Here is a 26,227-nt window from a genome sequence, read left to right as displayed (position 1 = left end):
TTTGATCTAGCCAAAACAGAACTCCAACACTTTTCCAAAAGCCGGAAGAGGAACAATCCCTCCTGCATAATCCAAACCCCAACAGGCGCAGAGGAGATTGAACCCCCCCCACTCAATGGCGCCACACGATGGCTAGGGATCTGGTTTGACCGGAAACTCAAGTTCAGGATACACACCCAGACGATGGCAACCAAGGCCAAAATGGCAACCAATGGCATCCAAGCCCTGGCCAACACCGTACGAGGAGTCAAAGCCCCTCTACTGAGGCAAGCAACAATAGCCTGTGTGGTCTCAGTTCTTTGCTATGGAGCTGAGGCATGGTGGCCAGGACAGAGTAGATTGAGACAAGACAGTTCAGGTGCATGGAAGTCCATCTCCAACGGAGTGGCTGCCCAGCTAGCCTGTCTGGACCGAGTACTCCGCAGTGCACTGCTGGGAACCCTCCCAGTCTATAGAACTACTCAAACAGCTGCACTTCACCAGGAGTCAGCCATACCACCCATGGAACTTCTCCTGGACCAGAGACGACGAGCACTAACAGTCAGAGTTCACCAACTTGACACCAGACACCCATTATACCGCCGGGCCAAACACCAGAGAAGCTTTCACATTAATACCCGCCTACTCCGAGCCATTGACCCAACAAACTACCAACACACAGAACAGATAGACCCACTGTTGACAAGCCCCTGGGACACCAAAGACATAGAACAGCCAACTACATCCAAGGCCCAGCACAGAGAGGAATTCCAGAGATGGCTGGAGTTCATCCCACCACTTTCAATGGTCATCTACACAGACGGGTCCAAAGGAAAAGAAGACACAGCTGCGGGAGCTGGTTGGGTAGGCTACTGGGGAACCAGCAAGAGCAAGATCTTCCGTGGGCATGCAAAGCTCCCCAACCACGAGGTCTTTGACACAGAGGCTAGAGCGGCCCTGCTAGGCCTACAAGCAGCCTTCAAGGACCCCAAAGCACAGTACTCTACCCACATATATATCTGCTTGGACAACCTGGAAGCAGTACGACAGCTCCAGGGCCAACCTAAAGGATCAAGCCAATCAACATTCATAAATTTCCAAGAAACCGCCCAGACATGGCCGCAACACCCTAGAACACCCAGCATACAGGCAGGCACAGTACAGGTGAAATGGGTCCCTGGACACACAGGCATTGAAGGCAACGAAGCAGCGGACAAGGAGGCCAAGATGGGCTGCCATGCTGCCCTGGAGCTCCCTCCACCACCTGCGTCCATAGCTGCTACCAAGCGGGCAGCCCAGAGGATACACTGGCATGCCTTTGCACAGTTCTGGGCAGAAAAGGCCCCCAAACGATACAAAGACCTCAGGATAGGCCTGGAGAAGCGTCCCCCAGAGCTCCTTCTTCCACGAGCAGCCCTGGGCCGCCTCCTCGCCGCCAGGAGCGGCCATGGCGACTTTGCAGAGTACCATGAGCGCTTTAAACACGACGACGCCCTGCTGACATGCTCATGCGGCCGCAGAAAGGAGCCATCCCATTTCTATCATTGCAGAGAGGGCCGCAAAGCAGCAGCACATCCATGGGGCCGCCGGCCTGTGACTGATATCCTCCGCACAAAAGCTGGTTACACTGCACTTGCAGGCTGGCTGGGAGAATCCAACTTCTATACAGATATCTGCCGACGACATTAGGCCATCAAAACTCACCAAATCCAGGGACATCCAGGCTTACCTCTGGCCTCCCTTTCTCTCTCTCTTCCCTTTCCCCTTTTTTTAGTGTACCCCTTCCCTGCCCCTCTTGTTCGCGTTCATGCTTTTTTGTTGCAAACCAATACGCGCAATTTTGCTGCTTAGACAGTCATGAAAACTCAAGCAGCCCCCCGCGCGGGAGGCTACCTGTATATAGATGATAGATGGTAGTTTAGCTAGGTGACAGGCAGTCTCGATCTGCCCGTCGTATGTCCCGCACCGGGACCAGGGTTTTTCCGCTTCCGAGGTTCCCAAGGATGCGTGGAAAGGCCCGAACCTCGACGTAAAATAGACACACACACACACACACACTACTACACTTCACCACCACCACCTCCTCCTCCTCCTCCTCGCCTCTTTCTTGTCTTGCTCCTCTTCAACCACATCTCTCTCCCTAGGAGTACATTCCTCCAGCAACAATGTTGAATCGTTAATGACCCGCCAAGATCGACGATACTCGTCGATCCGTCCAGACTCGGTCCAGTGGACTAGCTTAATGACTTAACTTTCATAGACGCGCCCAATACTACCTAAAACGCTAGTCAAAGTTTCGAGTATCCACGGCGCACCTTCCGAATCTTTTTCTTTAGGAGAAGCCCGCTTCATTGTTGGCAGCCGTCAGTGCTGGGGATCGAGATCACCCTCCACCACATATTTCCCTCGGGACTTTTGCTTTATTTCTATTTTTTGGCACCCGTCTCTCCTCTTCGGAGTCGTCTGTCTCTGCTATCGCTATTGGAGAAAAGAAGATTGGCGATGTTAGCGCTGAAAAGGGGGAAACTATAACTCAGGGATATCGCTGCTTCGCCTGTACTTCTGGTTCGTTTTCTTCCTATAAGGAGTTTCAGCTGTGTCGACTGTTCTCTTCCTCCTCAAACTCCCCTTCGTCTTCCCCCTTCAACCAATTTCAGCCGCTTGAGCGATGGTGGCGTCTCTTCCATGTCGACCGCGGCAATCCCCGATGACGTGGAATACGCATACAGTGATGGAATCCAGAGGTACATCTTCTCAGCCTTTGCCGGTATCGTGTGGTACAATGCCATCGAACTTATTGTCGTCTGCTTCGCTACCTTCCGACGATATCGGGGATGCTACTTCTGGAGTCTACTCGTCTCTTCCTTCAGCTTGATTCCCCACGTGCTGGGATACATCTTTTTACTCTTTCCTTTGGGAATCTCGCCATGGCTCTCCGTCTCGTTCGTCCTTGTGCCATGGTGTGGAATGGTAACGGGGCAATCGCTGGTGCTCTGGTCGCGGTTGCACCTGGTGCTGCAATCCCCAAAGGCTCTCCGGGGCGTGCTCTGCATGATCATCATCAATGGCATCGCCTTCCATACACCTGTATTCGTGCTTATGTATGGCATTGTCTCGCCAAAGGCCGATCTGTTTGTCCGCGGTTATGACATTATGGAACGCGTCCAACTGGTCGGATTCTGCGTCCAGGAACTCGTGCTCTCGGGAATCTACATATACGAAACGGCCAAGCTTCTTCGACTACGTCCTGAACAACGACATCGACAGATCCTCGTCCAGTTATTGGTCATTAATATATTCATCCTCATCCTCGATGTCGCCGTCGTCGGTACCGAGTACGCAGGCTATTATGCAGTGCAGGTCATGTTCAAACCGGTCGCCTACAGCATGAAGCTCAAGCTAGAATACACTATCCTTGGCAAATTGGTTGAAATCGCTCAGGGGGTTACTTCGGATTCCTGGGCATCTACGAGTCCCCGAGACGCTATGCTGTCTGGCCATGGTATACGACTGGGAAGTGACGGGGGAGCATCCGACCATTTACAGGAGGTCGACTCTACAAATGTACCCCCGGAGGTGTATGCAACAGGCAGTCCTTTTCCTAGATGCGTGAAAGGTCATGGTTGACCGCTCGGTTCGCTTGCAATACATACGTTACAATTTCCACGGAACACGGCAATGCCTGGTGGTCTTGACACCACGTTATGGGTCTGATTAATCGGACAAGTCGCCGTTGACGATGTGCCGGACGGGTGCCGCCATCGTCAACCTGTCGCTACCGAACATCAGCCGAGATATTCAGGCTGTCTCTAGAAGGAGAAGCGGTCTCACCACCCCGCCGTCTCTGCGCGCCAAGGGCATCATATTGGCCGGATTGTGCCATGCCACTGGCCAGGGTCAGTTGGGCCCTTGACTATTGCTATGCCGAAATTGGCATGAGCATATAAAAGTGATTACCTCTGTATGATAATGAGATGACAATATAACTCTAAACCTCTGATCGGGTGTAAAACTGTAGTCTGCTTCGCCACATTCCCCTGACTTTGTAGGACCAAGAAATCCCTCACTCCGGCTCAACCTCGGTGTCATCAATAAATGCCCCTGTCCCCCCGGATTCTCCGAACCATTCAGGGTCCGACCCCGCAATTTCCCCGGATGGCCTCCACATGGCTTGACATCACTGTCTATGTCTGTTCGGTCTGTTGTTGCCCCGGGTTTCGCTGTCGGGTCGATTGTATACCGATGACTTTGCTTGCTGAGGATGCTATAATAATGTATTTGATTTATGCGGTCATGTCATTCCAAACGGTCGCTGTCTAACCATGTGGTCTCTGTCGTTCCTCCTAGGCCCGGCTCTCTTAGCCGCCGTGAGCCAGGCCGGCAAGACACCATACGACGAGTACATCCTCGCGCCTTCGACGCGGAATCTGGTCCCTGAAACCATCTACCAGATCAATGGCTCTGTTTCGAACGCAGACGTCCTAACCAGCCCTGGTTCAGGAAACGCTACATTCAACGGTCCTGCATCTGTGACTTTCGACTTTGGCCGAAACATCGGCGGCATAGTCTCTCTCGACATCGCATCCGCTTCTTCCTCTGCTGCATTCGTGGGCGTCACCTTTACCGAATCCAGTCTCTGGATCAACAGCGAGGCATGTGATGCGACAGCAGACGCAGGATTCGACTCTCCGCTATGGTTCCCGGTCGGTCAGGGCCCTGGGAAGTATACTGCTGAGAAGAAGCATCTTCGCGGTGCATTCCGGTACATGACAGTGGTGACCAACACGACGGCGTCGGTTTCTGTGCGCAGCGTTCGCGTAAAGTACACGGCTGCTCCGACGCAGGATCTCAGGGCATACAATGGGTACTTCCACAGCGACGACGAACTGATTAATCGGATTTGGTATGCCGGTGCATATACCCTTCAGCTTTGCACGATCGAGCCCTCCACCGGCGACAGTCTGACCACCCTGGGTGAGATTTCGTCCATCGACAACATCACCCTTCCCGAGACCGTACCATGGTACAACAACTATACAATCTCCAACGGCAGCACGGTGCTGACCGATGGCGCAAAGCGAGACCGTCTCATCTGGCCCGGCGACATGTCAATTGCGGTGGAAAGTGCCGCAGTCAGCACGGGGGATCTGGAAAGTGTGAAGAACGCACTGGAAGCCCTGTTCTCCCAGCAAAAGACCAACGGCCGCTTGCCCTACGCTGGCCGTCCGTTTACCGACCGGGTGAGCTTTACGTACCATCTGCACAGTCTCGTCGGTGTGTCGGATTACTACCGCTTGACCGGGGATCGCACATGGCTGTCCAGGTACTGGAACCAGTACAAGCGTGGTGTGCAATGGGCCTTGTCGAGCGTTGACCAGACCGGCCTGGCCAATATTACTGCTTCTGCCGACTGGCTGCGTTTTGGCATGGGTGCTCACGTAGGTTTCCCTATCTTGATTGACCAGCTCAGCACTAACTGCAGCAGAACATCGAAGCAAACGCCATCCTCTACTACGTCCTCGACCAAGCGCAAGACCTAGCAAGCACCCTGCACGACCAAACTGCCACAAACTGGAGCAGCATCGCCTCGGGCATCAAAACAGCCGCGAACCAGCGCCTCTGGGACAGCGACGCGGGACTATACCGCGACAACGAAACGACCACTCTCTACCCTCAAGATGGCAATGTCTGGGCTATCAAAGCTAACCTTACTCTTTCCGAGAAGCAATCTTCCATTGTTTCATCGTCCCTTCGCTCCCGCTGGGGTCCTTATGGTGCACCCGCGCCTGAAGCTGGGAAGACCGTGTCTCCATTCATCAGCGGGTTCGAGCTGCAGGCGCATTATCTTGCTGGTAACGCAGATGCAGCCCTTGCACTTATGCGCACACAGTGGGGATTCATGCTCGACGACCCGCGGATGACCAACTCAACCTTCATCGAGGGCTACTCGACCGACGGGTCATTGGTGTATGCACCGTACAACAACGACCCGCGCATTTCACACGCGCACGGCTGGTCTGCAGGCACGACAGCCGCATTAACCTTCTACACGGCTGGTCTGCATCTCACAGGTCCCGCGGGCTCGACTTGGAAGTTTGCGCCGCAGCCGGGGAATCTGACAGATGTGGATGCTGGGTTTTCGACGCAGCTGGGTGCGTTTTCGACCACGTTCAGTAAGACGGATGACGGGTTTCAGCGGGTGTCGTTTAATGCGCCCAACGGGACGACGGGGGATGTTGAGTTGGTTGGGGCTAAGGGGTCTTTGGTTTCGAGAAAAGGAAGGCGAGTTGAACTTGTTGATGGAAAGGCTAAGGGTTTGGCGGGTGGACACTGGGAGTTAAAGTGATGTGTGCATCCTAGGAATGTACCTACTCAGTGATTGTATGAAATAGTCAAAAAAGAAAATCGATATCATGCGTTCAATAAATATGATACATTTCATGCGCTAATCAAGCCATAGATACATTACCCTCAACAAACAAATCCCAGCTATTTCTTCTGCAACGCCTTCCTCAATTTCCCAACGGTCCCACTCGACTGGATATCCCCATCGTCTGCACCACTCTCATTGTTGTTGTTGTCGCTGTCGCTGTCGCTGTCGCTGTCACTGTCGCTCTCGCTATCATCCTCCGACTCGCTGTCCGACGGCGGGTCGAAGACATCCTTCTTCCGGGTAACAGTCGCCATACGCGCCTCCTGCAACTGCGCGTCGTAATTTTGTTTCTGGGCGGTAATGACGTTCCTGAGGCCTTGAAGGCTCGCGCGCGCGCTCGAGAGTTTGTTGACGGATTGGAAGGGTTGGATGTGTGGTTGAGGCTGTGATTGGGCGGGGGGTTGCGAAGAGCCCCGGGGTGAGGAGTAGCGGTTTTGCGGGAGTGGTTGGGATTGCGGTAGTTGCTGCTGAGAGGGAGCGGGGGATTTGGTCATGCTGTTGCGCGCGGAGCTAGTCCCGTTGGCGCCGTTGGTGCTGTTGGCGCGACGGAGTAGATCAGCCTTGGTTAATTCTGGCCCTTGCTCTTCGTCGTCGTCGGACCTTGAGCCGGACCCTGAGTCGGAGTCGGAGCCTGAGCCGGTTTCGGAGTCAGTCTCATCATCGTCCTCAGAAGAAGATTCCTTGTCTTTTCCTTGTTCCGGCGAGGCTGGCTTCGGTTCTTCGGGGGTAGGTTGCGGTGCAGGCTGCTCTTCAGGTTTCTTCGATTGGTCCAGAGTACGAATCGTCTCCATTTCAGGCAAATGCACATCATCAGACATGGGAAAGCTCTGTGATTGTTCCTGGGACAACAGTCGAGACTGCTGGGATTGTGGCTTTTGTGGCGATTGTTGCTCAGGCTGCTCAGACTTAGCTTGCTGTGGTTCCCGAGGCTCCTGAGGCTGGGGCTGAGAGGTTTCTGGCACCATCTCTGGCTCTTGGGGCTGCTCTTCGGGTTCCTCCGGTTCTTGCGGTTGCTGCTCCGATTGAGGTTCCGCTTCCTGCTCTACCTCAGGCTCAGACTCAGGTTGCTGTTCTTGCTCAGGCTCGAGTTCCTTTTCGGGTTCGTGCTGCTCAGACTCAAGTTGCTGTTCGGCTTCAGGCTCGGCCTCGGGTTCGGGCTCTTGTTGGGCTTCCATCTGCTCCCTCTCTTGGCCCTGCTCCTGCCCCACTTCCGTTTTGTCTCCATCTTCTTCCTCGTCTTGCGGCTGAGGTTCCGGTTCAGGCTCAGGGCCCTCCGGCGGCTCCTGTCCCTGCTCCCCTTCCTGCTCTCGTTCCGGCTCCTCTTCCGTCTCCATCTCTTGCCCGTTCACTTGCTGCTCCTCCGGCTCCTTCTCCTGTTCCATTTCCTGCTGAGGCTCAGGTTGAGGCTCCGGCTGATCTATGTCAATCGCATCAGCCTTATCAACCGCGCGCAACGAACGACGAGACCGATGAGTCCTCCTAGACGATGCAGTAACCGGCTCTTTATTCTGAGCCTTATCTGCAGGACTTGCCTTGCGCTTAGATTGCGAAGGAGTTTCAGCAGGAGCCGTTTCAGGTTCCTGACTAGCTTCAGCTTCCGTGGTCTGTGCGGAATCACCATTCGTCGTCTCGGTAGGGGCCGCTTCTTCACTTTCGGTTTCCTTGGGAGGGGATTTCGCAGGAGATCGTTTCGAGGAGCTTTCGCGACGAGCTGCCTTTGTCTTTTTCGCAGACTCCTTGGCGGTCGACGACGGGGTATTGATCTCTTCGCTCCTCTCCTCAGCAGCAACTTGCGAGGCACGTTTCTTCTTCTTCCTCCTTTTCTCCGGAGTCTTGGAGTGACCGTTCGGGTTGGCTTTCAAGTACTCTAGCTCCCGTAACTGGGCATCCAATTTGGCACGATAGCTGGTAACCTGTTTCTGGGTCTTTTGACGGCCACTGTTCTTGTTTTCCGAGATATACGCCCGAGTTCTTTGAATCTCCGCCAAAAGTTCCAGATACTCAGGGCTTGCATTGCGCGCTTCTGCTTCTCTCATCTCTCGGTCCATCTCCTCTTGCTCCTGCTTTTTCTTTTCCGCTTCTCGCTGTTGTTCCTCGAATATCCGCTGAAGCTTCTCCGCAGTGACACCTCCAGGGTATACAGTAACGCCCGCAGTCGGTGGCTTTTCCTGCCATGTCTTGTCCTTGGCCTTCTCTGGCTCTTTAGCTGCAGGGCCTGAAGGCAATCTTGACTGAGAATCATTAGTAACTGGAAACACGCTGTTCTTCTCAGAAAACGAAACGGAGCGACGCTTGTCTGTTGACGCCTCTTTGCGCAGCGCCGACTTAACCTTGTCAGCGGGGGTCTGCGGTTTGGCAGGTGTTGAATCGTTCTGTGTCAGCGACTTGCGAGAGCTACTGAACGACACAGGTGCGGCAGTAACAGTTGTCTGGCTCGACGGTTGCTCCCTGTTCTTGGTCGAGTCCACGAAAACGAGCTTGGGGGCCTTTGTCGAATTGTTTGAGAAGTCAGGCTTGGTCGGCTGCTTCCGCGGGGGACTCTTCGTAATCCCCAGCCCAAGACCCGATCTTGGAAGCGAGTGTTGTTCCGTGATGCTTGGACGACAACCAGGCCCGGAAAACGAGGGTGCTCTTTCGCGCTTTCGCATGGCAGAAGGGCTGCTACTACGAGGTTCAGGAGTCTCTTGGGTTGGGGTACCGGCCCTGTCGAGTCGAGGCTCCTTGTTTGACTGCAAATCTTCCTGGCTCTTCTTTCTCTTGCCAAGGCGGGTTTGACGCGTTTCGGGAGCATCGCCATCTGCGAGGTCTTGCTCAGGCGCTTCCTCCGTAGCAGAAGTAAAAGTATCCCCACCGTCGTCCATTGCAACGTCGCCATCATCATCAAAACTCCCCTCCTCTCCATTATCACCATTGTCCTTCTCCCCACCTTCTTCTTCCTGTCTTCCATTGTCTTGTTCGTTGGCTTCGCCTTCGTCTTCATCATCCTCAATAGGCTTCATTAAATGGGAAATACGCCGCCGCGTTAGAGACTGTGTCTTGTGACGGAGCGGTGGCGTCTGCTCAGCTGGGTGCTGTCCTTTGCTCGGGGGTGGGGATTTCGACTCAGACGTGATCTTGTTGATCGTACGATTCGCGGCACGACCTCTGCTCGCAGGAGCACGTGGCTGCGATGTGGCGGCCGTCTTCTCGGACGAAGGCGCAGATGGACGCATCGGGGTCGGTGAACCGCCCAATTCCTGGCTCTCGAACCGTCTGTGTTGTGGTGTTGCCTCGATTGTTTTCTCATTGTTGTCTTGTGAGTCCTGCTCCTGCACGTGTGGTTGCTCGTCCCAGCGTGCAGGGGATCCGGGAATCTCATGCTCTTTTTCAACCGACAAGACAGGCATGTCCCGGCGACGTTCTAGTTCATCGGTTTGGTGAGCGGGAGTAGTTGGCGTGGGCATGTGTTGTCGATCGTCGTCCTGACTGCCAGACACAGACCCAGCCTGGGAGTCCTCCTCAGCAATCGTAGGAAACTTGTGTACAGAGTTCGCAGCCGCTTCCCTCTTATCCTGTATCCTGCGCTCGTAATCCTCCGCCGCCGCGTCCCAATCCAAAGTCACAGACGGAAATCTCGCGGGCGAGTAAGGCGTAGGTTTCTGAATCACACGGAGAGTACCACGCTGGTCCCGAGCATCGATATGAGCCAAACCTCTATCCACAAAAACATCGGCCGCAGTCATATCGACATCGAGATCGTCGGTGTCATGGTCGTCATCGAGCATCTTCTTGATCTGCAGGGGTCTGAGCTTCGTTAGCACACACCCTGTTACACCGATGACGCCAGGACCAGGATATCAAAGTAGATAAGGAGTACTCACTCCACATTAGGACGTAACTTTGTCCACTTTTCCTGAATCATCTTCGCCAATCCACCCAACGTCACGTCCTCCGGGTTCTGCAACACGAGCAAGAAGCTCGCTGGCTTCCCAGCCGGCACTCCCGATGAGTTACGAGCGACATCATCACTGCTGAGGATAGAGCGCAAGGAGAAAGATGAGCTGGCCTGGATTTGCTCGGGAGGGTAGATTTTGACCGTGAGGCGTAGAAAGACCATAACGAAGACGACGATGACGGATTGAACGAAAAGGACGTGGGATTCGAATTCGGTCGATCACGAACGGCAAGGCGAGAGGGTTAAATAGGCATTATTTAGTAAAGACGTTTAATCGAAGGCGTAGGAATAGCTGGTTGGAGTATGCGCGCTGCGGTCCCTGACGGGCAGATTAAGAGAGAAGAGGTAGAATTCGCGATACACGCAGGAGACAATTATTTACAACACTAGAAGACAGCGAGAAGAGCTCCAATAGCCCAAAGAGAAGAACAAAAGAAAAGACAAGACAACCAGGCGTGTTATTCACACCGCGGAGAAGAAAAAAAGTGAAGGAACCGCGCAGCTCCAATTGACTTGCGCTTGGCTTATGTCAGCAGTAGTGCCTGTTCCTTGATACATCACTTTATCTACTCCCATTTAAGCCTGTAAAGAGTTGTATAGCCCTTGAATATCCCATACTACTCTTGAATCTCGGAATAACTGACACGACTGAGGATATGGGTGGTATACGGTGTGACAGCATCTGCGGTGAATCTGGCAAGCCCAACAATACAGACAGAAGCTTCAGGAATCATAAACTTTTATTATATATAGAATACATCGTAGCTTTTTCTTTTTATCACAATATCTCATCGACCATCATGTAATCATCAATCAATCAATCCATCGGGCTAAAGTACCGCTTAAACCGGTCAATGTTCGTCAACTCCAATTCCGCAATCACCGAGTGGCAGCTCATCAACAGACTCGGGAATCGCACGGTCCAAAAGTTCAGATATCCCTCCGGCAATCCGCCAATGTGCGCCTTGAGATGTGCCGGCATATCGTTGTAGTGGTTGCGCTTATTGCGCAGCGCTCGAAGCAGATCCAGCATCTTGGATCCCGTGTATTTGCGTTGCTTGCCCAGGCTGTCCTTGAAATCCCGTGGGAGAACGCGCAAAAAGTCCATGTCTGGGCCCATGACCCGCTCGGCCACCGATTCCAGACACAACAGGGCATCGGAAGGCGGATCCCGGGGTTCAAACTCGAAGTGGTCGGACACGTCGCAGAGGAAGGCGAGACGGTCTGATGGAGGCCAAAAGAAGGGGTGCATCAACACTGCACTAGCATCGGGACTGTAAATTAATTAGTTTATGCGCAACTTCATGCAAAGATTCTCCGAAACTTACCGCTTGCGAGGGTCCAATGACAACATGGACCGAATCAAATCATCCGCTTCAAATGCATAGTCCCCCAGATGCTGAAGCTCATCAAGATTAAAGTTACCCTTGACAATGTTGGCTTCCCGCATGAACTTGCCATTCTTATCAAACGGATGACCACCCCGCGTGAGCACATAGTAGAACACACAGCCCAGCGAGAAAATGTCAATAGCGCGCGTGGCACGTCGATTGGTTTGAGGATCGACAACCGCCGGTTCAGAGGACTCCGTATGCTGAGACTCAACACTTTGGGTGACCGGGCCCTTGTCGTCATCGACCAACAGTTCGGGAGCCCGCCAGCCTGATGTTCCTGCGGCATGGGCGGTGGTGGCACGGAACGAGCTTTGATTGTCGTCCAGCTTCTTACACAGGCCAAAGTCGGAAATGAGCAACCGCAGAGACCGCGATCCCATGCGCCCACGAGGCATAGCTGCGAGGATGTTCTGCGGCTTCAAGTCACGGTGCACAATCTTTAGGGAATGTAGGTACCGAACGCCCCCAATGATTTGCCGCAACATGTCCGGCACATCCAGGCCGCTTTCGACAAGAGCGGGATAGTGGGCTGGTCGTTCGACAACATCCTGCAGCGAGGCGGGACAGAGTTCCAAGGCAATGTATAAAAAGCCGGCCGCTTGTTCACGACAGAAATAGCGAATGACATTGCCGTGATCGTCACTTTCCTGTAACAAACCGACCTCATGCGAGGCGATGTCATAGAACTCGACCAACATGCGCTTGACAGCCACATCACGGCCATCAAACGAGCCCCGATAAACCACCGTTCCGTGACTGCCGTGGCCCAGAACCACATCCGTATGCACCTTCAGTCGACCGATTTGAACAACGCCATCCATCTCGATGATCTCAGTGGGCACAGTCCGAGGTAACTGCATGTCGGACTCCAGGCGCTGAAAGTTTTGGACATCCTTCACAACCTGATCTTCCTGGTCCTTGCTGTCCTCTTCACTCCCGGGCTTCTTGTTTCTCTTGTGGGATTTGCCGCCACGACGGCCTCGTCGTGCCTTTTTCTTGGGTTTCTCGGGGCTCTGGAGGTTCAATTCGTCCACATCATCCTCGTCGTCAGGGCTGCGAGAGGGTTCCCGAATCCGGACGCGAGGCGTCGCGTCGGCAGCCAAGGATGCGCCGCCGGCTGATGAAGAGTCTGGAGCCGAGGCACTACGATCTCGCCGTGGCCTTGGGGTCTGGTCCCGTGATTGTTGCTCCGCGGAGACATCCAGGTCGACTGTAACATTGGGCACCGGTCGGATTGGACTGGGCTCGCGCTTTACATGCGTAGCACCATTGACAAGGGGGGTTGACGGAGTCGACAAGGGGTGCTGGTCCGAGGAAATAATATTCTTCAAGTCGAGCTTCTGCTTGGCCAACTCTTGAATGTTGTGCGAGTTGAAGTAGATGAAGGTGCCAAAGAAGAGTAACAACAGGGTGACAAAGATGTCTAGAGCATTGTCCCATCCCTTGCGAATGATCGTGCTGTGTCGCAGGGCGGGCGGCAAGGCCAATTCGGATGGGGTCCTGATCAGATCGTGGGGCAAATCGTGATGAGATAGGTCGTGTGTACCCGATGACCCACCAATGCTCGGGTGTTCCCGACTGACGATGCGTGGGCCGTTGAGCGAATGCACGCCAGCCAGAGCATCCCGCTGCTGGTGAGGGCTCAAACTCGTGAGTGGTTGTCCATGTCGGAAGTAGTCCTTCTCATAGCATTGGGCCATCTTGGCCCGTCCCGTCACCAACGGATAGGTCTCTTCGGACATGGCATACCAACCACCCGCCTCGGTGGTATCGATGAAGACCCGCTCATCCCGTTCATCGAGAGGCCCATAGTCAGGGTCGGGAGGCTGCAATGGTTGCGAGAGGAGAACAAAGGGCGTGGGAGCATCGGGGGACTCGACATTGGCGGAGCGTACGACGTCGAAAACGCGAACGACGGGCGACAAGAAACGCTGCGTGTAGCGGGGGCGTTCCATGCGGGAGTGGTCGAAACCCAGAACGACACCATCATGCATGCTATAGATGTGACTCTGGTCCATGCTGCTAAAGTATTGAGTCTGAAGGTCGACGTCGCGGTTGTTGGGGGTCCACTCGGAGTACTTGAGCGTGCAGATTGGGTCACCAGTCTCAGTATTCTGGATAGCCACGGCATATTCCACTCGACCAAGTACCAAAGTGCCACTAGTTGATTCGCATGTGTCTGTGACACCGTCAAAGCCATCATCAATCTTGCGGCACTCGGGTCCGGGCGGGAGTGGTCCACGGGAACTAAACACACGCAGGATGTTTCCGGTACGAGCATCGATGGTATACAGAGTCGTCTCCTTTCGAGCGGTATATGTGACGGCCGGGTCGATACCGGAGTACGGGGTCTCGTCGACGAGGTCCTTCACCGTCAATCCCAACTTTTGCAAACCAGCATCGGGGCCGGGACTGTAGATGTAGATACTGCCATGCTGACTCGGCTCAACAATCCAAATAAAATCGTCTTCGGGCTGAGTGCTGTCGAAACTAGACCGGTTGGCTCGATGGTAGATGCTCTCAACGACAGGGCTGCTCGGGACCTCCAGAGCCCAACGAGAAGCACCGGTGTGGCGGTCACGGGCGTGAATGGAACCATCGACGGTCGCCAGCAGGACAAAATCCTCAACCTCCCAACCCTGCAGGGACCGCGCATGCAGCTGCGGCGCCAGGCCGGCAGACGACGAGGGACTGCTGACCTGGGCAGGAGGGGCTCGAACGGCGCGGCCAGGGCCGGCCAGAGCCAGGGTTGTCAGGGCGCTCGCATCGTTGGATTTCACGTTGATCGCATTATGAGAAGGGCCAGTCGAGTGAAGAGGGACGGACACGGCGGGAGCATGGTCATGGTGAGAGTTACGGTGAGAATGGAAAGGTCCCTGCAGCTGCTGCGGAGCGACAAGAACGGGGAGCAGGAGAAGGGCGACGCTGGCGGGGAGAGTCGAACAGGCGCCAGACAGCCGCCACCGCATTGTGGACGACTCAGTGCGATTATCGGGGGATCTAGCAGGCCGAAGAGAAGGAGGGATGGGAGACGAGGGAGACCCGGTGGCTCATAGGAATCGGCGGTAGCTGGAATGTTTCGGGTAGGAGGACGGTGCCAATTCCTGGCTACAATGGAGGAAGCAGTGATACTATACAGAGAGTAATAGAGAGATGAAGAATAGCTAGCACAATAGCGATGGCGATGAGATGGAGATGTAGAAGATAGATAGAAGATGGAGAGAGATGGTGAAAAGGAGGCTGTGGAAGCCAAGAGAACAAGAGGAGGCGGAGTTGAGCCTCAGCGGTCAGGCAGCACAATAAACGCTGTGTTATACGTACACTCTGCTCAACATTCAACAGAAATATGTAGGATACTCGGTAGAGCAGGATGCTCTGCACTGTCAGAAAAGAACTCACACAATTGACTTTTCCCGGCATTTTTCAAGCGCAGCACAGACAGTCACATGATTACTTACCCGATTGGGTGGCGATATGAGTACGGATAACTCGTATACTACTAAACCCTCCTAAACTGGTACTCGATGCCTTCTGTTTACTGCCCTTTTTGTAGTGTCATTCTGCTGCCCGAGCCCTATAGTGATGATCCAGCCCCCCCTCAAACCCGTCGCCCTTGTTACGCAGAAGTACGGGGCATCTACTCGGAGTACTCCACTGTCTATATCACCATAACTGGCTCTCCTCAGGCTCGGTCATGGACAGCATGATCACTTCCAGAATGAGACGATTGTAGAGTCGGTATTATACCAGCTCTATTGCACTCATTGTCTCGAAGCCTCCTGGTTCCAATTTGGCCACGACTATGAGGGCGCTGCGCAAACGTCCCTTTGAGCCCAATGACGACCGGCGTCCACTCCCATTTCCTGATGACACGAAAGAAAGACCGCACCATATCTTCGCACTCTCGCCCGAGCTAAAACTCGAGATTCTCTCATATCTATCCGAGTAGGTTTCTCCTTGGTCAGGAGGCCGACTTTCTCTTCCCAAGACTTACGAATACACGGGACTGGTCTCGGCTTTTCTTCTGGACCAGGACATCTCTAACGGCCGGATTCCTGCCCTTGGTCAATCGAAAGAGAATCCGGCAGCTGCTGGAACCTATTGCTGCTCTTGTGGAGCTAGAGGCTTTGCGAAATGGTCCATACGGTCAGCCATTCGATGGCGAGAGTGCTGAGCCGCCTCAACTCAGAGAGATAGCTGATTCTTTTTCCGGTCAACTCGCCTCCATTGGCGCGGGTAGCCCCTTGCGCGAGGGATTCCGTGTGCTTTACCATAGGACACAACCAATGCTACCGCATCAGCAGCATCAGCGAGTAGGGATTTCCGCGGTCCAAATCGGCACACGGAGTTTTATATCAGGAATAAACCTATTTCCATCAAGACCAGTCGGATATCACATTCCAGCTTCCGAGAAGTGGATAGAGATACCGTCCACTTCCCACGTGAAAGCTCTTGGTGTGACGCTTTGCTCGGAAGGGCTGACGGGGATCAAGTTTATATTCACAAATTCGGATTCGGGCTGGGCTGGTGATAGCACGGGCTGACTGGATCACAGCAACGGACCAGGGATTGCTCAGGGCATGCTTAGCGTTCCGGAGAGGTTAGATCGGACTTAGCTGCTTGCAGGTTTAGATCGTTTCAAGATCGTTTCATTCGGCCTCGGCCACGCCGGAGATTTGAAGTTCCCTCTCAAGGCGCGGATTCGTCTCATGTACAAGTACAGTCCCATTTGTGGACACTGCATGCCCCAAAGCACGAGGATATGGCAAACAGTACTCCCCTACCATCCCAGCCTCCCCGGGCTTTTGAACCGCTGACCAACATTGACTTCGGAGGCCCAAGAGGCCAGCTTCTCGGGTCCTTGACAAGGCTTACGTTCCACATGACATCCACACCTTACCCAATCATGGGAATAGAAATATGTTACTCCGATGGAAGGTCAGTATTTTTCGGCTCCAACGGCGGCTGCGCAATCTCTTGTTGTATCGATGGCTCAAAAGGGGAGCATATCAATCACGTCGGCATTCTAGAAAATGATCGGATACGCCGCTCAATAACTGGCCTAGGTGGCTTGCAGGTCTTAACGAACTATGGACGAACGGCCATTTTCGCTCCTCTTCGCTCTCGACTCAACGCATCTGTTGAGATAATACCGATTCCGCCTGGTGACACCATCACTGGACTTGTTTCCGTTGAAACAGGATGTAGCGATACATTGAGCAGAGCTTTGAGCATATCCAACCGTTTCTTCCGAGTCGGTATCCAGTCCCAGCAATGTGATGAACAACCGACACCGCATGTCGATGTTCTGGATGGTGAAACCCATCAGACCCCCGACGATCAGCTGCGATACGACGAAAAAATCACGCATTTCATAAATAGTTGCAATCCCGGTAGTACCAAACGTACGCATCACTCCAGAACGTCCGCAAAATCACGGCATCCACGGGCATCCGATCCCGATCCCCCATTCGCATATCCGGCTTAAAGCTCTCGTATCACAACCATCCAAGCCCCAGTGTTGTAGGACAATGGATGAATCCACTCGACAATAGTCTTGAACTCGCCCCAGATGAAAAAGTCCAATCGTTAACGATCTGGCTCACACCAATGGGTTTCTCGACTGAGTGCCCAGGAATGGAGGTCGGTCAAGTCGCAGCCATACACATGTCGACGACGCGTTCTCGCAGTGTGACATTTCGCTCTTCAGAGTTTGACTCCCTGCCACCACGAAAGCTGCGACACCAGTACCAGAGTGACACTGACTCTGGCGAGAAACTGACAGCTATCTATCTCATGGATATTGAACGTATCTTCTGAGTGCATGCGAGCAGTCGTTTCTGAGAACGGACAAAGAGCTCAGATATCGGTCCCGGAACAACATCCTCCTTTCGATCAGGTACAGAAACCCCTACTTCGAGAGGCAGAATGACGGTGGTCGTAGAGAGACAATCGTCACAGCCACAGCCTACTTTCACGACCAAGTGATCATCGGCCTCGTCTTGGTCTACACATCCGGTAAAATAGCAAGCATAGATGACTTGGACGTCGATGTCGCCGCGCGCCAAACGGTTCATTTCGCACGGGACGCTCAGATTGTCGGCTTGTCTGTTGTAGTCAAGGAGCACGAGCTGATAGAGCTCGAGTTCGAGGTTGAACTGAATAAGCATGAGAAGCCTTAGTACAAGAAGCTCAGACTCTCCAATGGCCCGATCAATATGCTTGGATATGGCTGGCGAGACGTATGGTGTAAAGATGAACCGTCTGCGGAAAGATGTCAGCGGCTCTTGGCGCGCGGCAGGGTATACAAGCCGCCAAGTGAGTCGAGATTGGTTGGTATTTATGTGGGCTGTCAGGATCTCTCCCGTGTTAGAGCATTATACGATCGTGCCCGAATTCTCAAAATCATCCAGGCAGCAGGGGTGAAAGGTGAAAGGTGAAAGTAAAGCAGCAATAGAGGGCAACTTTATAGCATGCTATACTGCTTTAGTACTGGCGTCACCCAAGTGGACGGAGTACAGTGACCCAAAGAACAAGAAGAAATGAAACATATTACATGCGGATATCACTGAGTACCGAGCAGAAACTATACATATGTCGATCTTCACAAAGTGCTCACCAAACGCCACCCAATAACAGAATATACACCCAACGGAAAGATAAGAAAGCGACTGCTTATATATACAAACGCAATTGCAACAAACAGGGGCATGGTTAACCCCCGTATACCATCCAGGTCATTGCAGCACCCCACATGGCCACAAACACCACGGTCACAACGCCAGCCCCGGCACGGTCTCCCGTGGAGATATCCGGTAGCTCGCCGGGCTGCTCATCTTCGTCGTCGGCACCCGCAGTGGGATCGCTCTTACTTTTTCCGCCTGTATCGGCAGTGAGGGGCCCCTGGCTGTTCTTTTTGTGCATAAACATGGTGGATGAAATGACACTCAACGCACTCATGTCCGACTCCATCGACGTCGACCCGTCCCATGTATCTTGGTACCATCGTCGTCCACACTGGGTGCCGTCGTCCCCGCCCGAGCATTGCTGGGCAGCTCCTTGGGCTGATTCTAGAATCATGGGCATGATCTGGTCGTGCGTGTAGGGTACAATCTCCGCCATATTCGTCAACCACGAAGACAGGAAACCCTTGAAACAGTCTTGGTTCCGATCACATTTCATATTCGGTTCGCAGGCGATTTCTGACATAGTCTTGCTGCCATACTTCTTGGGGAAGAATGTCTGGAAGGTGGTTCCAAGCAAGCCGTCAATGCCTTCTTTCCACTTGGCATCTCCGTTTGTCTGTTCACGTTAGCTTACCCTATCCCGAATCGAATTGGAGAAGAACATACAATGTTGTACATGTAGGCGGCCCCACCGAGGTACTGACCATAATTATAGGTCCACTGGAGGTCGCCATGATCGGTGCAGTTTGCTTGCATGTTGGTCGTATCGGCAATGGTCCAGTCGGATTGCTTCAACAACGGGGTGGTCGCACTCCAATCCCAGATCTTCTCGGCCCAGTCGAAATAAGTTTGATTACCGGTATAGCGAGCGAGACGAGCGGCCAGCTGGAAGAGACCACCGTTGGAGACGGCGTTCTTGATCATGTATCCGCCCTGATAGGGCCAAATCTGCCAGCGCAAACCACCAGCGCACGCGGTCATATCCCATCGAGGAACCTGAGTATTAAACACACCCTGGGCCAGCGATACCCACGAGGAATCGCCTTTGCGCTCTGGGAAGTTGAGTTCGGCGGCGGTGATGGCGGCCAAGCCCCAAAAGACTTGATCATCGTTTCCGAGATAGTTGCTCTGGTTGTCGGGGAAGTAATCGTTGTTTCCCTTTTGCCATAACATGCCGGTCTGGGTGACATCGTTGTAGGATTTGTCGCCGGTCCAATACCAGTACTGCATGAGGGTCATGAATAAGGCGCCACCTTCCCACCAGGTACCGGGCAGCTTTCCGGGCATGAGATCGCTAGAGGATTCGTTGGAGTGGTAGTAGGACATGGTGTTGTAGGCGACTTTTCCAGCGATGTCTTTGATGGATGCTATGCAGGTCTATTAGCTGCGGGATACAATGATATCCTGCTATAAGCGCAAACTCACCCTCATCATCCACGTCAAGAGTGAGGCCATTGACAATTCCCTGCCCGGCCAGAATAGTGGCCAAGAAGAGAGTGCGAAGCCATTGAGGGGCCATGATCACAGCACAGCACCCTCAAAGAAAGGAAAGGAGAGTGTCGGAACGAGCTGGGAGAACGGAACAGGGACGATGGAGAGAGTCAGTCGGTATACGATGTCTAGAGAAGCATGTCGCTGCCAGTTATGATAAACGAGTGATGAGTCGAAAGAAAAGAACGAGAGAACGAGAGAATGAGAGAATGAGAGAATGAGAGAATGAGAGAGGACAGAATAAAGAGGAAGCCTCAATAAAAAGGACAAAAAGAAACAAAAAGAAACGAAGACGGTCATTTTTCGGGGGCGTCACGGTCCGTAATTACAGACCCCATAGTCCTTGGCTATCCTTGGCTGCGGGCTATGCTGGCCAATCGGGAGGGACCATTGGTTGCAGAAATGAAAACGGATGGTTCTGTATGGTAATACCAAGACTTGGCGCTCAGGGTCTAGTCCGGATCTCGGCGGAGTTATATATAGGAAAGGAGTAGCCTATTATGTCTATATGTCTATAGTATGGAGAGAATGCATATAATTATATCGAAGAGTATATAACATGGTCAGTACTTCTAAGTACAGAGTACAAGTACAGTTATACAAGTACATAGATCTCGGGTGATCGATCGGTGGAGTCCCGTCCCAGAGATGGACATGACTGACACTGATCGTCCTGTGATCTTCTATCGTTCGTCTACTATGTCTGTACAGTGTATACTCTGTACTAAACATCTACAATCTCTCGACTCACTTTCAAGCTTTCCTTTTTAACGTTGACTCAAGTCTTACTTGAGACAGATCCACCTAGCGGGGCTACCGTAACGTATAGACTACTAGTTTACCCTAAGTGATACGACTGTTTACAGAGTACTGGTACCCAAGTTTGCATTCCATTGACATAAACCCTTAGTGACATGATAATATTCTCTCCAGATACCCTTCCCCTTGTCACCAAACAAACACACAGATTAAATTGTCCAACCCGATCCGATTCATGCTGATTGTCGCAGTTGTTCTCGGGGCAGCCGCCATGAATAAAGCGGTAGGAGCTACCAGGGATGTTCTGAAGGTTAAAGCAGCCAGTCTCGCGGACCCTGGACCAGATGTTCGAGATGCGGCTTTCCTGGCAGCCACAGACCTCACCGGGCGACGCCCGGGACAGCAATGCTACGAGCTTCTCGATCCTGAGGTCCCTGGAGATACCGTTGGGAACACCCCAGCAGCACTATTTCAACCATAGGTTACGATCGAATTTCACATACGACGGGTGTTGCAACAAAGGATGGGAGCAATGGTTCGAGTGACATTCTACGTCTCAGGATATTATACGGTAGGATAAGCTAAATGGTGTAAGATTTACTACTATCCGTTGTACGGGTCAACTGCCACTGCACTTGAGTGTTGGTATGGCTGCCAATATATATTTCTGGGGGACTCTAGTACCTCGATATTGATGAACACGAGCAATACCTTATCAGTTCTATATTAAAGCGCAACAATTGATGATCGTCGATAGAGAACGCCCGAAGTATATAAAATGTAGGTCTGATGTGACATGCTACAGGTCTGCGGCCGCTATGCATTCTGCAGGAACGGACATATTCGCGGTATATCGGGGGATTATTATGCGAGAGAAGTACTACATATCACCCCTGGTAGTAGTTGGCCAAAAGCTGCGAGTGAAAATCGCCACCATACATGCACGGTTTGGTTTACTTCAGAGAATTCATGCTTTTATTACCATACCACATCTATCACTAGATTAGACTCCAAAGCATTTCCCCTGTACATAACATAATCCTCCTTTCATAATCCTTACATACGCTCGCGACGGCGAGGAGCAGCACGGATAATGTTGTCCACACGCAACAGAAGCTCGGCCGCCTCAGAAGCAGACGACACAACAGCCTTCTTCAACTTGTAACTCTCCACAACACCCAGCTCGCGCATGTCCGCAATACCGCCACCAGGCGTCAACAGGTCCAACCCAGAGCTGGACATGCCGTTGTTGATGGCCTGTCGTAGCCGGGTCACCAGGTCGCTCGAGTCCAGACCGGCGTTGTCTGCCAGGATAGTCGGGAGCTGCTTCAGAGCTTGTGCGAACGAGTCGACTGCAAGCTGCTTCTTGCCAGTTGTGTTCTGAGCCGCGTGCTCAACGGCCTTGGACATGACCATCTCGGCACAGCCACCACCCAAGGTCACCCGGGGGTCCTTGACCGTCTGCGAGAGAACGGCCAGCGCGTCGTGCAGCGACCGCTCAGCCTCGTCGAGCAGCTGCTCCGTAGCACCACGCAGCACAATCGTGCATGCCTGACCGGCAGCAACGCCCGAGAACTTGATGAGGGTGTCCTCACCCACAATGACCTCCTCGATCAGGTCACATCCACCCAGCTTGACCTGCTCGGGGTGTTCAAAGGTCGATGTAATCTCACCACCAGTGACGAGAGCCAGACGCTCGATACCATCAAAGTCGGCGTGCTCAATCGACATGATACCAGCCTCGGTGAACAGCTGCTCGGGCCAGTTGTAGATCAGCTGGCGGTTAACAAAGCAGTTGATACCGTGGGACTTAATCCGCTCGACCTTGGCGCGCATCTTCTCACGCTCGGCCTTCTCAAGCTCGGCGAGCTTGCCCGTCGACTCGACCTTCACCCGAGCACCAAAGATCTTCACCTTGTCTGTGTCCATAGCAGTGTTGGCCACCAGAATCTTGGCCTTCTCCAGACGCTTGGGCTGGTTGACACCAATCTTCTTGTCGAGGATGAATCCTTCGTCGAGGTACGAGTCGCTAAGTTTTCCACCGGCCTTCTTGATGACCTGGATATGACTGAGATCGGTCGAGCCCTTGAGACGGAGCACGGCGTCACAGGCAAGCGAGGCGAAGTGGTCGCGGTCCTGGGACAGAACCTTGGAGCTGAGGGTGGTACGGGCGATGGAGTGGAGGTCTTTCCGGAACGCCTCCGTGTCCTTGCTGCGGTCGACGGCGATCTTTTCGAGAGCGGCGAGGGAAGCCTGGCTGGCTATCCGGTAACCCTCAATGATGGTCTGGGGGTGAATCTTGCGGTCGACCAGCTTCTCAGCCTCCCGGAGGAGTTCTGCAGCCAACACGGTAACCGATGTTGTTCCGTCACCGACTTCGTCATCCTGAACCTTGGAGATGTTGACCAGCACCTTGGCCGCAGCGTTATCGAGGGCAATCGCCTTGAGGATCGTAGCACCGTCATTTGTCACGAGGATATCACCGGTCGATCTGTCCACGTAAGATTTCATATCAGTATGATCCTCGTTGTCCCATCACCCCGCATCACGTACGCTGATTGTAAGATCTTGTCCATTCCCTTGGGTCCCAACGTCGTCTTCACCAAGTCACCAACTGCGATGGCACCGACAAAGGCGGAGAGACGGGCATTCTCTCCCTTCTCCTCGATCACATCGTCCGCGAAGATTTGTGTAGGGTTGGCGAAGGACGCCTGCAACGGTTAGCTGTCCATACCGGACCAGAAAAAAGACAGATTGAACTTGAGCAGAGCAAGGCAATATCACGTACCATGATGAATATGCAATATTAAAGAAACAAACAGCTACCTGACTTATAAGTAAACTGGCAGCTCAGGGGTTGACAAGTCGAGGTTTCTGGGACTCTTCGATGCGGGACAGAAAAGTTGGTCCCAAAAGAGAAAAAGCCGCCGCACACCGCCCGCGTCTGTCTTCCTGTTGTCTCCGCGATACCATTGCTGCTAGCATAGAGCTCCATTGCACCTTATTGTCTGTTCCAATAGCTAAAAATCCCAATGGCCGACTCGCGACTCCCTCCGAATAAACGCCCCCATGCGGCGGTGGATCAAGACGGTTTGTTGCACCTGAGCTCACGCAGCAGGATCCTACAGAGAACGGAGTAGCTAACAAGACTGGCTATAGAGAATGAATCCTCAGACGAAGACGATTTCGGTCCTGCATTACCGTCCGCAGATGCCCCAAAGAAAAAGCGACGAAAACTCCCTTTCGAGAAGGTCTACGTGAATGCGCTGCCGGCGTCGTCGCGGTACTCCAAGTCGCTCATGCACAAGGACCAACTATCCTTTGTGACCATGACTCCGTTTACCGATTTCCTGATTACTAGCTCGGCCGATGGGTTTGTCAAGTTCTGGAAGAAGATGGCCGTGGGTGTGGAGTTTGTCAAGGAGTTCCGGGCGCATCCTCCTGAGAAGCTTCGGAGCGTGAGTGTCAGCGCTGATGGGAGGAGCTATGCGACGACTGGAGCAGATAAGACGATTAAGATTTTCGACGTGGTTACTTTTGGTATGAATGTGCTGTAATTCAACGGGATATCTGATGCTAACTTCTTAGACCTCCTTTCCATGCTCAACCTAGAATTCGTCCCCCGTTGCGTTTGCTGGGTACATCGACGAGGCGCATCGATACCATTGCTGGCTGTGACGGACGAATCGAGCAGTACGATCCAGATCTTCGATGGCCGTGGCACAAATCCTACTCCCTTGCATACTGTCAAGTCGATACATCGGACACCGGTGGCCACAATGGCATTCAATAACGCATTTGACTGTGTCGTCTCCGCAGACGAGTCGGGCATGGTCGAATATTGGCGAGCCAGCGACGGTTCGTTCGAGAAGCCGGACAACGTGTTTGAGCTCAAGTCGTCGACCAACCTGTTCGAGTTCAAAAAGGCAAAGTCGACACCAGCATCGCTGTCCATCTCACCGACCGGCCAACACTTCGCTACGGTTTCCTTCCCCGATCGCCAAGTGCGAATCTTCGACTTTGCCAGTGGAAAGCTATATCGCAAGTACGATGAATCTCTCGGCACAATCAGCGACATGCAACAAGCCGGCACAGCGATCTATCCGTTGGACACAGTCGAGTTCGGACGACGACTAGCCACAGAACGAGAAGTAGAGAACCCAGTCACCATCCCCCGGGTGAATGTGGTATTCGACGAGTCAGGCCACTTCATCCACTACGGCTCACTCTACGGCATAAAATGCATCAACACATACACGAACCGCGTGGTGCGGGTATACGGCAAGGACGAACCCTTCCGTGCCCTCAACCTAACCATGTACCAAGGCCAGCCACAAAAGAAAGGAATCACAACAGTCTCCATGGCAGCCAGTTCCAACCCCCTCCTCCAAGAAGCCGAAGAACGCGACCCAATCCTCGCCAGCACGGGCTTCGCCAAGGTCCGCTTCTACCTCTTCACCAACGAAACCGACGTCTCAAAGTCCCACCGCGACGTACACAACGAACGCATCCAAACCGGCGAGGGTCGCGGGGCCAAGGAAACAACGCAACGCGCTAATGAACTCGGCACAGCAGCCGTTCTTCACACGACGATGGGCGATATCCACCTCCGCCTGTTCCCCTCAGCCGCGCCAAAGGCCGTGGAGAACTTCACCACTCACGCGCGCAACGGATACTACAACAACACCATTTTCCACCGTGTTATCCGCAAGTTCATGATCCAGGGCGGTGACCCGCTGGGCGACGGGACAGGCGGCGAGTCGATTTGGGGCGGCGAATTCCCGGATGAATTCTCGACACTGAAGCACGACAAGGCGTATACATTGTCTATGGCGAATGCTGGACCGAACACGAACGGGAGTCAATTCTTCATTACAACGGAGAAGACGCCGTGGTTGGACGGCAAGCATACGATTTTCGGGAGAGCAGTGCAGGGGATGGACGTCGTGCATAAGATTGAGAATACGAAGACGTATAAGGAGAAGCCGGAGGAGGATATTAAGATTGTTAGCATTACGGTCTCATAATTGTAACTAGTCAACTAACGTATTTCCCTACCGAGCTGCGCACCCGATCGAGCTGCGCACCTCTGTATTCCATATAAAACGGCACTTTTTATAACCTCAACATCTCAACCGCAAAGTATCTACAGAGCCTAAATTTTAGTATATAGAGTATTATGGTACTAAAATTATATACACTGAGCAGAAAGAAGCTACAGATAAATATTTCTCCAAGTAATATAAATTACCGCTGTATTTTTTGTATTTTTTCAATATTCAAGCATCTATGGCTATAAAAAGCTACAAAATCTTTAGAAAGTAATCGATGACTCGGTTAGCGGGGCGCCAGAAACGGCTCCCATTGCTCTGTCTGTCTGCCGTTCACCACCGCCTGCCGCAGATGGTCATCCGCCTGCCCTTTCTGGTATGGCCCCTACCTGTTTGGGGATAGTGGCCCCTTCATGCTGCTTTTACACTGTTCCCATGCTGCTTTCACCATCTACTGACTGAACTATATAACCCTGACCTGACCCCCTCCAAGGACAACA

At 53.0% G+C, this 26,227-nt stretch overlaps 9 protein-coding genes across 9 annotated transcripts; 5 read left to right on the top strand and 4 right to left on the bottom strand.

Annotated features, from left to right (window-relative positions):
• Positions 1–2,664: 2,664 nt before the first annotated feature.
• ASPGLDRAFT_65040 (uncharacterized protein) lies at positions 2,665–4,020 on the top strand (the record flags this gene model as incomplete). The annotated part of the gene is made up of 2 exons (XM_022548849.1): positions 2,665–3,451; positions 3,998–4,020. 2 exons carry the CDS (start codon positions 2,665–2,667, stop codon positions 4,018–4,020), a joined length of 810 nt encoding a protein of 269 aa, XP_022403540.1.
• Positions 4,021–4,191: 171 nt separating this feature from the next.
• ASPGLDRAFT_1512325 (putative alpha-L-rhamnosidase A) lies at positions 4,192–6,773 on the top strand. The gene is made up of 2 exons (XM_022542231.1): positions 4,192–5,417; positions 5,465–6,773. The coding sequence occupies exons 1-2, from the start codon at positions 4,302–4,304 to the stop codon at positions 6,323–6,325; spliced, it is 1,977 nt and encodes a 658-aa protein (XP_022403539.1). The 5' UTR covers positions 4,192–4,301; the 3' UTR covers positions 6,326–6,773.
• ASPGLDRAFT_23990 (uncharacterized protein) lies at positions 6,469–10,508 on the bottom strand (the record flags this gene model as incomplete). Its single annotated transcript, XM_022543353.1, has 2 exons — positions 6,469–10,195; positions 10,273–10,508. 2 exons carry the CDS (start codon positions 10,506–10,508, stop codon positions 6,469–6,471), a joined length of 3,963 nt encoding a protein of 1,320 aa, XP_022403538.1.
• Positions 10,509–11,106: 598 nt separating this feature from the next.
• Positions 11,107–14,940, bottom strand: ireA (bifunctional endoribonuclease/protein kinase IRE1). The gene is made up of 2 exons (XM_022546079.1): positions 11,675–14,940; positions 11,107–11,620 (listed from the first exon to the last, which is right to left on the bottom strand). Exons 1-2 carry the CDS (start codon positions 14,707–14,709, stop codon positions 11,164–11,166), a joined length of 3,492 nt encoding a protein of 1,163 aa, XP_022403537.1. The 5' UTR covers positions 14,710–14,940; the 3' UTR covers positions 11,107–11,163.
• Positions 14,941–16,343: 1,403 nt separating this feature from the next.
• Positions 16,344–17,349, top strand: ASPGLDRAFT_1279441 (uncharacterized protein). Its single transcript, XM_022540755.1, has 2 exons — positions 16,344–16,678; positions 16,771–17,349. Exons 1-2 carry the CDS (start codon positions 16,672–16,674, stop codon positions 17,226–17,228), a joined length of 465 nt encoding a protein of 154 aa, XP_022403536.1. The 5' UTR covers positions 16,344–16,671; the 3' UTR covers positions 17,229–17,349.
• Positions 17,350–18,454: 1,105 nt separating this feature from the next.
• On the bottom strand, positions 18,455–19,945 carry ASPGLDRAFT_23987 (glycoside hydrolase family 76 protein; the record flags this gene model as incomplete). Its single annotated transcript, XM_022543352.1, has 3 exons — positions 18,455–19,042; positions 19,093–19,793; positions 19,852–19,945. The coding sequence occupies 3 exons, from the start codon at positions 19,943–19,945 to the stop codon at positions 18,455–18,457; spliced, it is 1,383 nt and encodes a 460-aa protein (XP_022403535.1).
• Positions 19,946–20,565: 620 nt separating this feature from the next.
• ASPGLDRAFT_56388 (uncharacterized protein) lies at positions 20,566–21,376 on the top strand (the record flags this gene model as incomplete). Its single annotated transcript, XM_022548193.1, has 2 exons — positions 20,566–20,605; positions 20,928–21,376. The coding sequence occupies 2 exons, from the start codon at positions 20,566–20,568 to the stop codon at positions 21,155–21,157; spliced, it is 270 nt and encodes an 89-aa protein (XP_022403534.1). The 3' UTR covers positions 21,158–21,376.
• A 255-nt stretch (positions 21,377–21,631) lies between these two features.
• Positions 21,632–23,553, bottom strand: ASPGLDRAFT_145588 (chaperonin-containing T-complex subunit CCT2). The gene is made up of 3 exons (XM_022541855.1): positions 23,465–23,553; positions 23,230–23,387; positions 21,632–23,167 (listed from the first exon to the last, which is right to left on the bottom strand). The coding sequence occupies exons 1-3, from the start codon at positions 23,465–23,467 to the stop codon at positions 21,733–21,735; spliced, it is 1,596 nt and encodes a 531-aa protein (XP_022403533.1). The 5' UTR covers positions 23,468–23,553; the 3' UTR covers positions 21,632–21,732.
• A 155-nt stretch (positions 23,554–23,708) lies between these two features.
• Positions 23,709–25,703, top strand: ASPGLDRAFT_120960 (WD40 repeat domain-containing peptidylprolyl isomerase; the record flags this gene model as incomplete). Its single annotated transcript, XM_022540191.1, has 3 exons — positions 23,709–23,770; positions 23,825–24,216; positions 24,265–25,703. The coding sequence occupies 3 exons, from the start codon at positions 23,709–23,711 to the stop codon at positions 25,701–25,703; spliced, it is 1,893 nt and encodes a 630-aa protein (XP_022403532.1).
• Between the last annotated feature and the right edge of the window lie 524 nt (positions 25,704–26,227).

Source organism: Aspergillus glaucus, assembly GCF_001890805.1.
Source record: "Aspergillus glaucus CBS 516.65 unplaced genomic scaffold ASPGLscaffold_5, whole genome shotgun sequence".
Taxonomy (NCBI): Eukaryota; Fungi; Ascomycota; class Eurotiomycetes; order Eurotiales; family Aspergillaceae; genus Aspergillus; species Aspergillus glaucus.
The sequence above is the reverse complement of the archived record's forward strand: the minus strand, read 5'-3'. Positions and strand labels throughout refer to the sequence as shown.

Coding starts and splice junctions, on each gene's coding strand:
- ASPGLDRAFT_1512325 (XM_022542231.1), top strand. CDS start 4,302: ATGTGGTCTCTGTCGTTCCTCCTAGGCCCGGCTCTCTTAGCCGCCGTG. Junction 5,418..5,464: donor GTTTTGGCATGGGTGCTCAC/GTAGGTTTCCCT, acceptor TAACTGCAGCAG/AACATCGAAGCAAACGCCAT.
- ireA (XM_022546079.1), bottom strand. CDS start 14,709: ATGCGGTGGCGGCTGTCTGGCGCCTGTTCGACTCTCCCCGCCAGCGTC. Junction 11,621..11,674: donor TCATTGGACCCTCGCAAGCG/GTAAGTTTCGGA, acceptor ATTAATTTACAG/TCCCGATGCTAGTGCAGTGT.
- ASPGLDRAFT_145588 (XM_022541855.1), bottom strand. Junction 23,168..23,229: donor GACAAGATCTTACAATCAGC/GTACGTGATGCG, acceptor TTACGTGGACAG/ATCGACCGGTGATATCCTCG.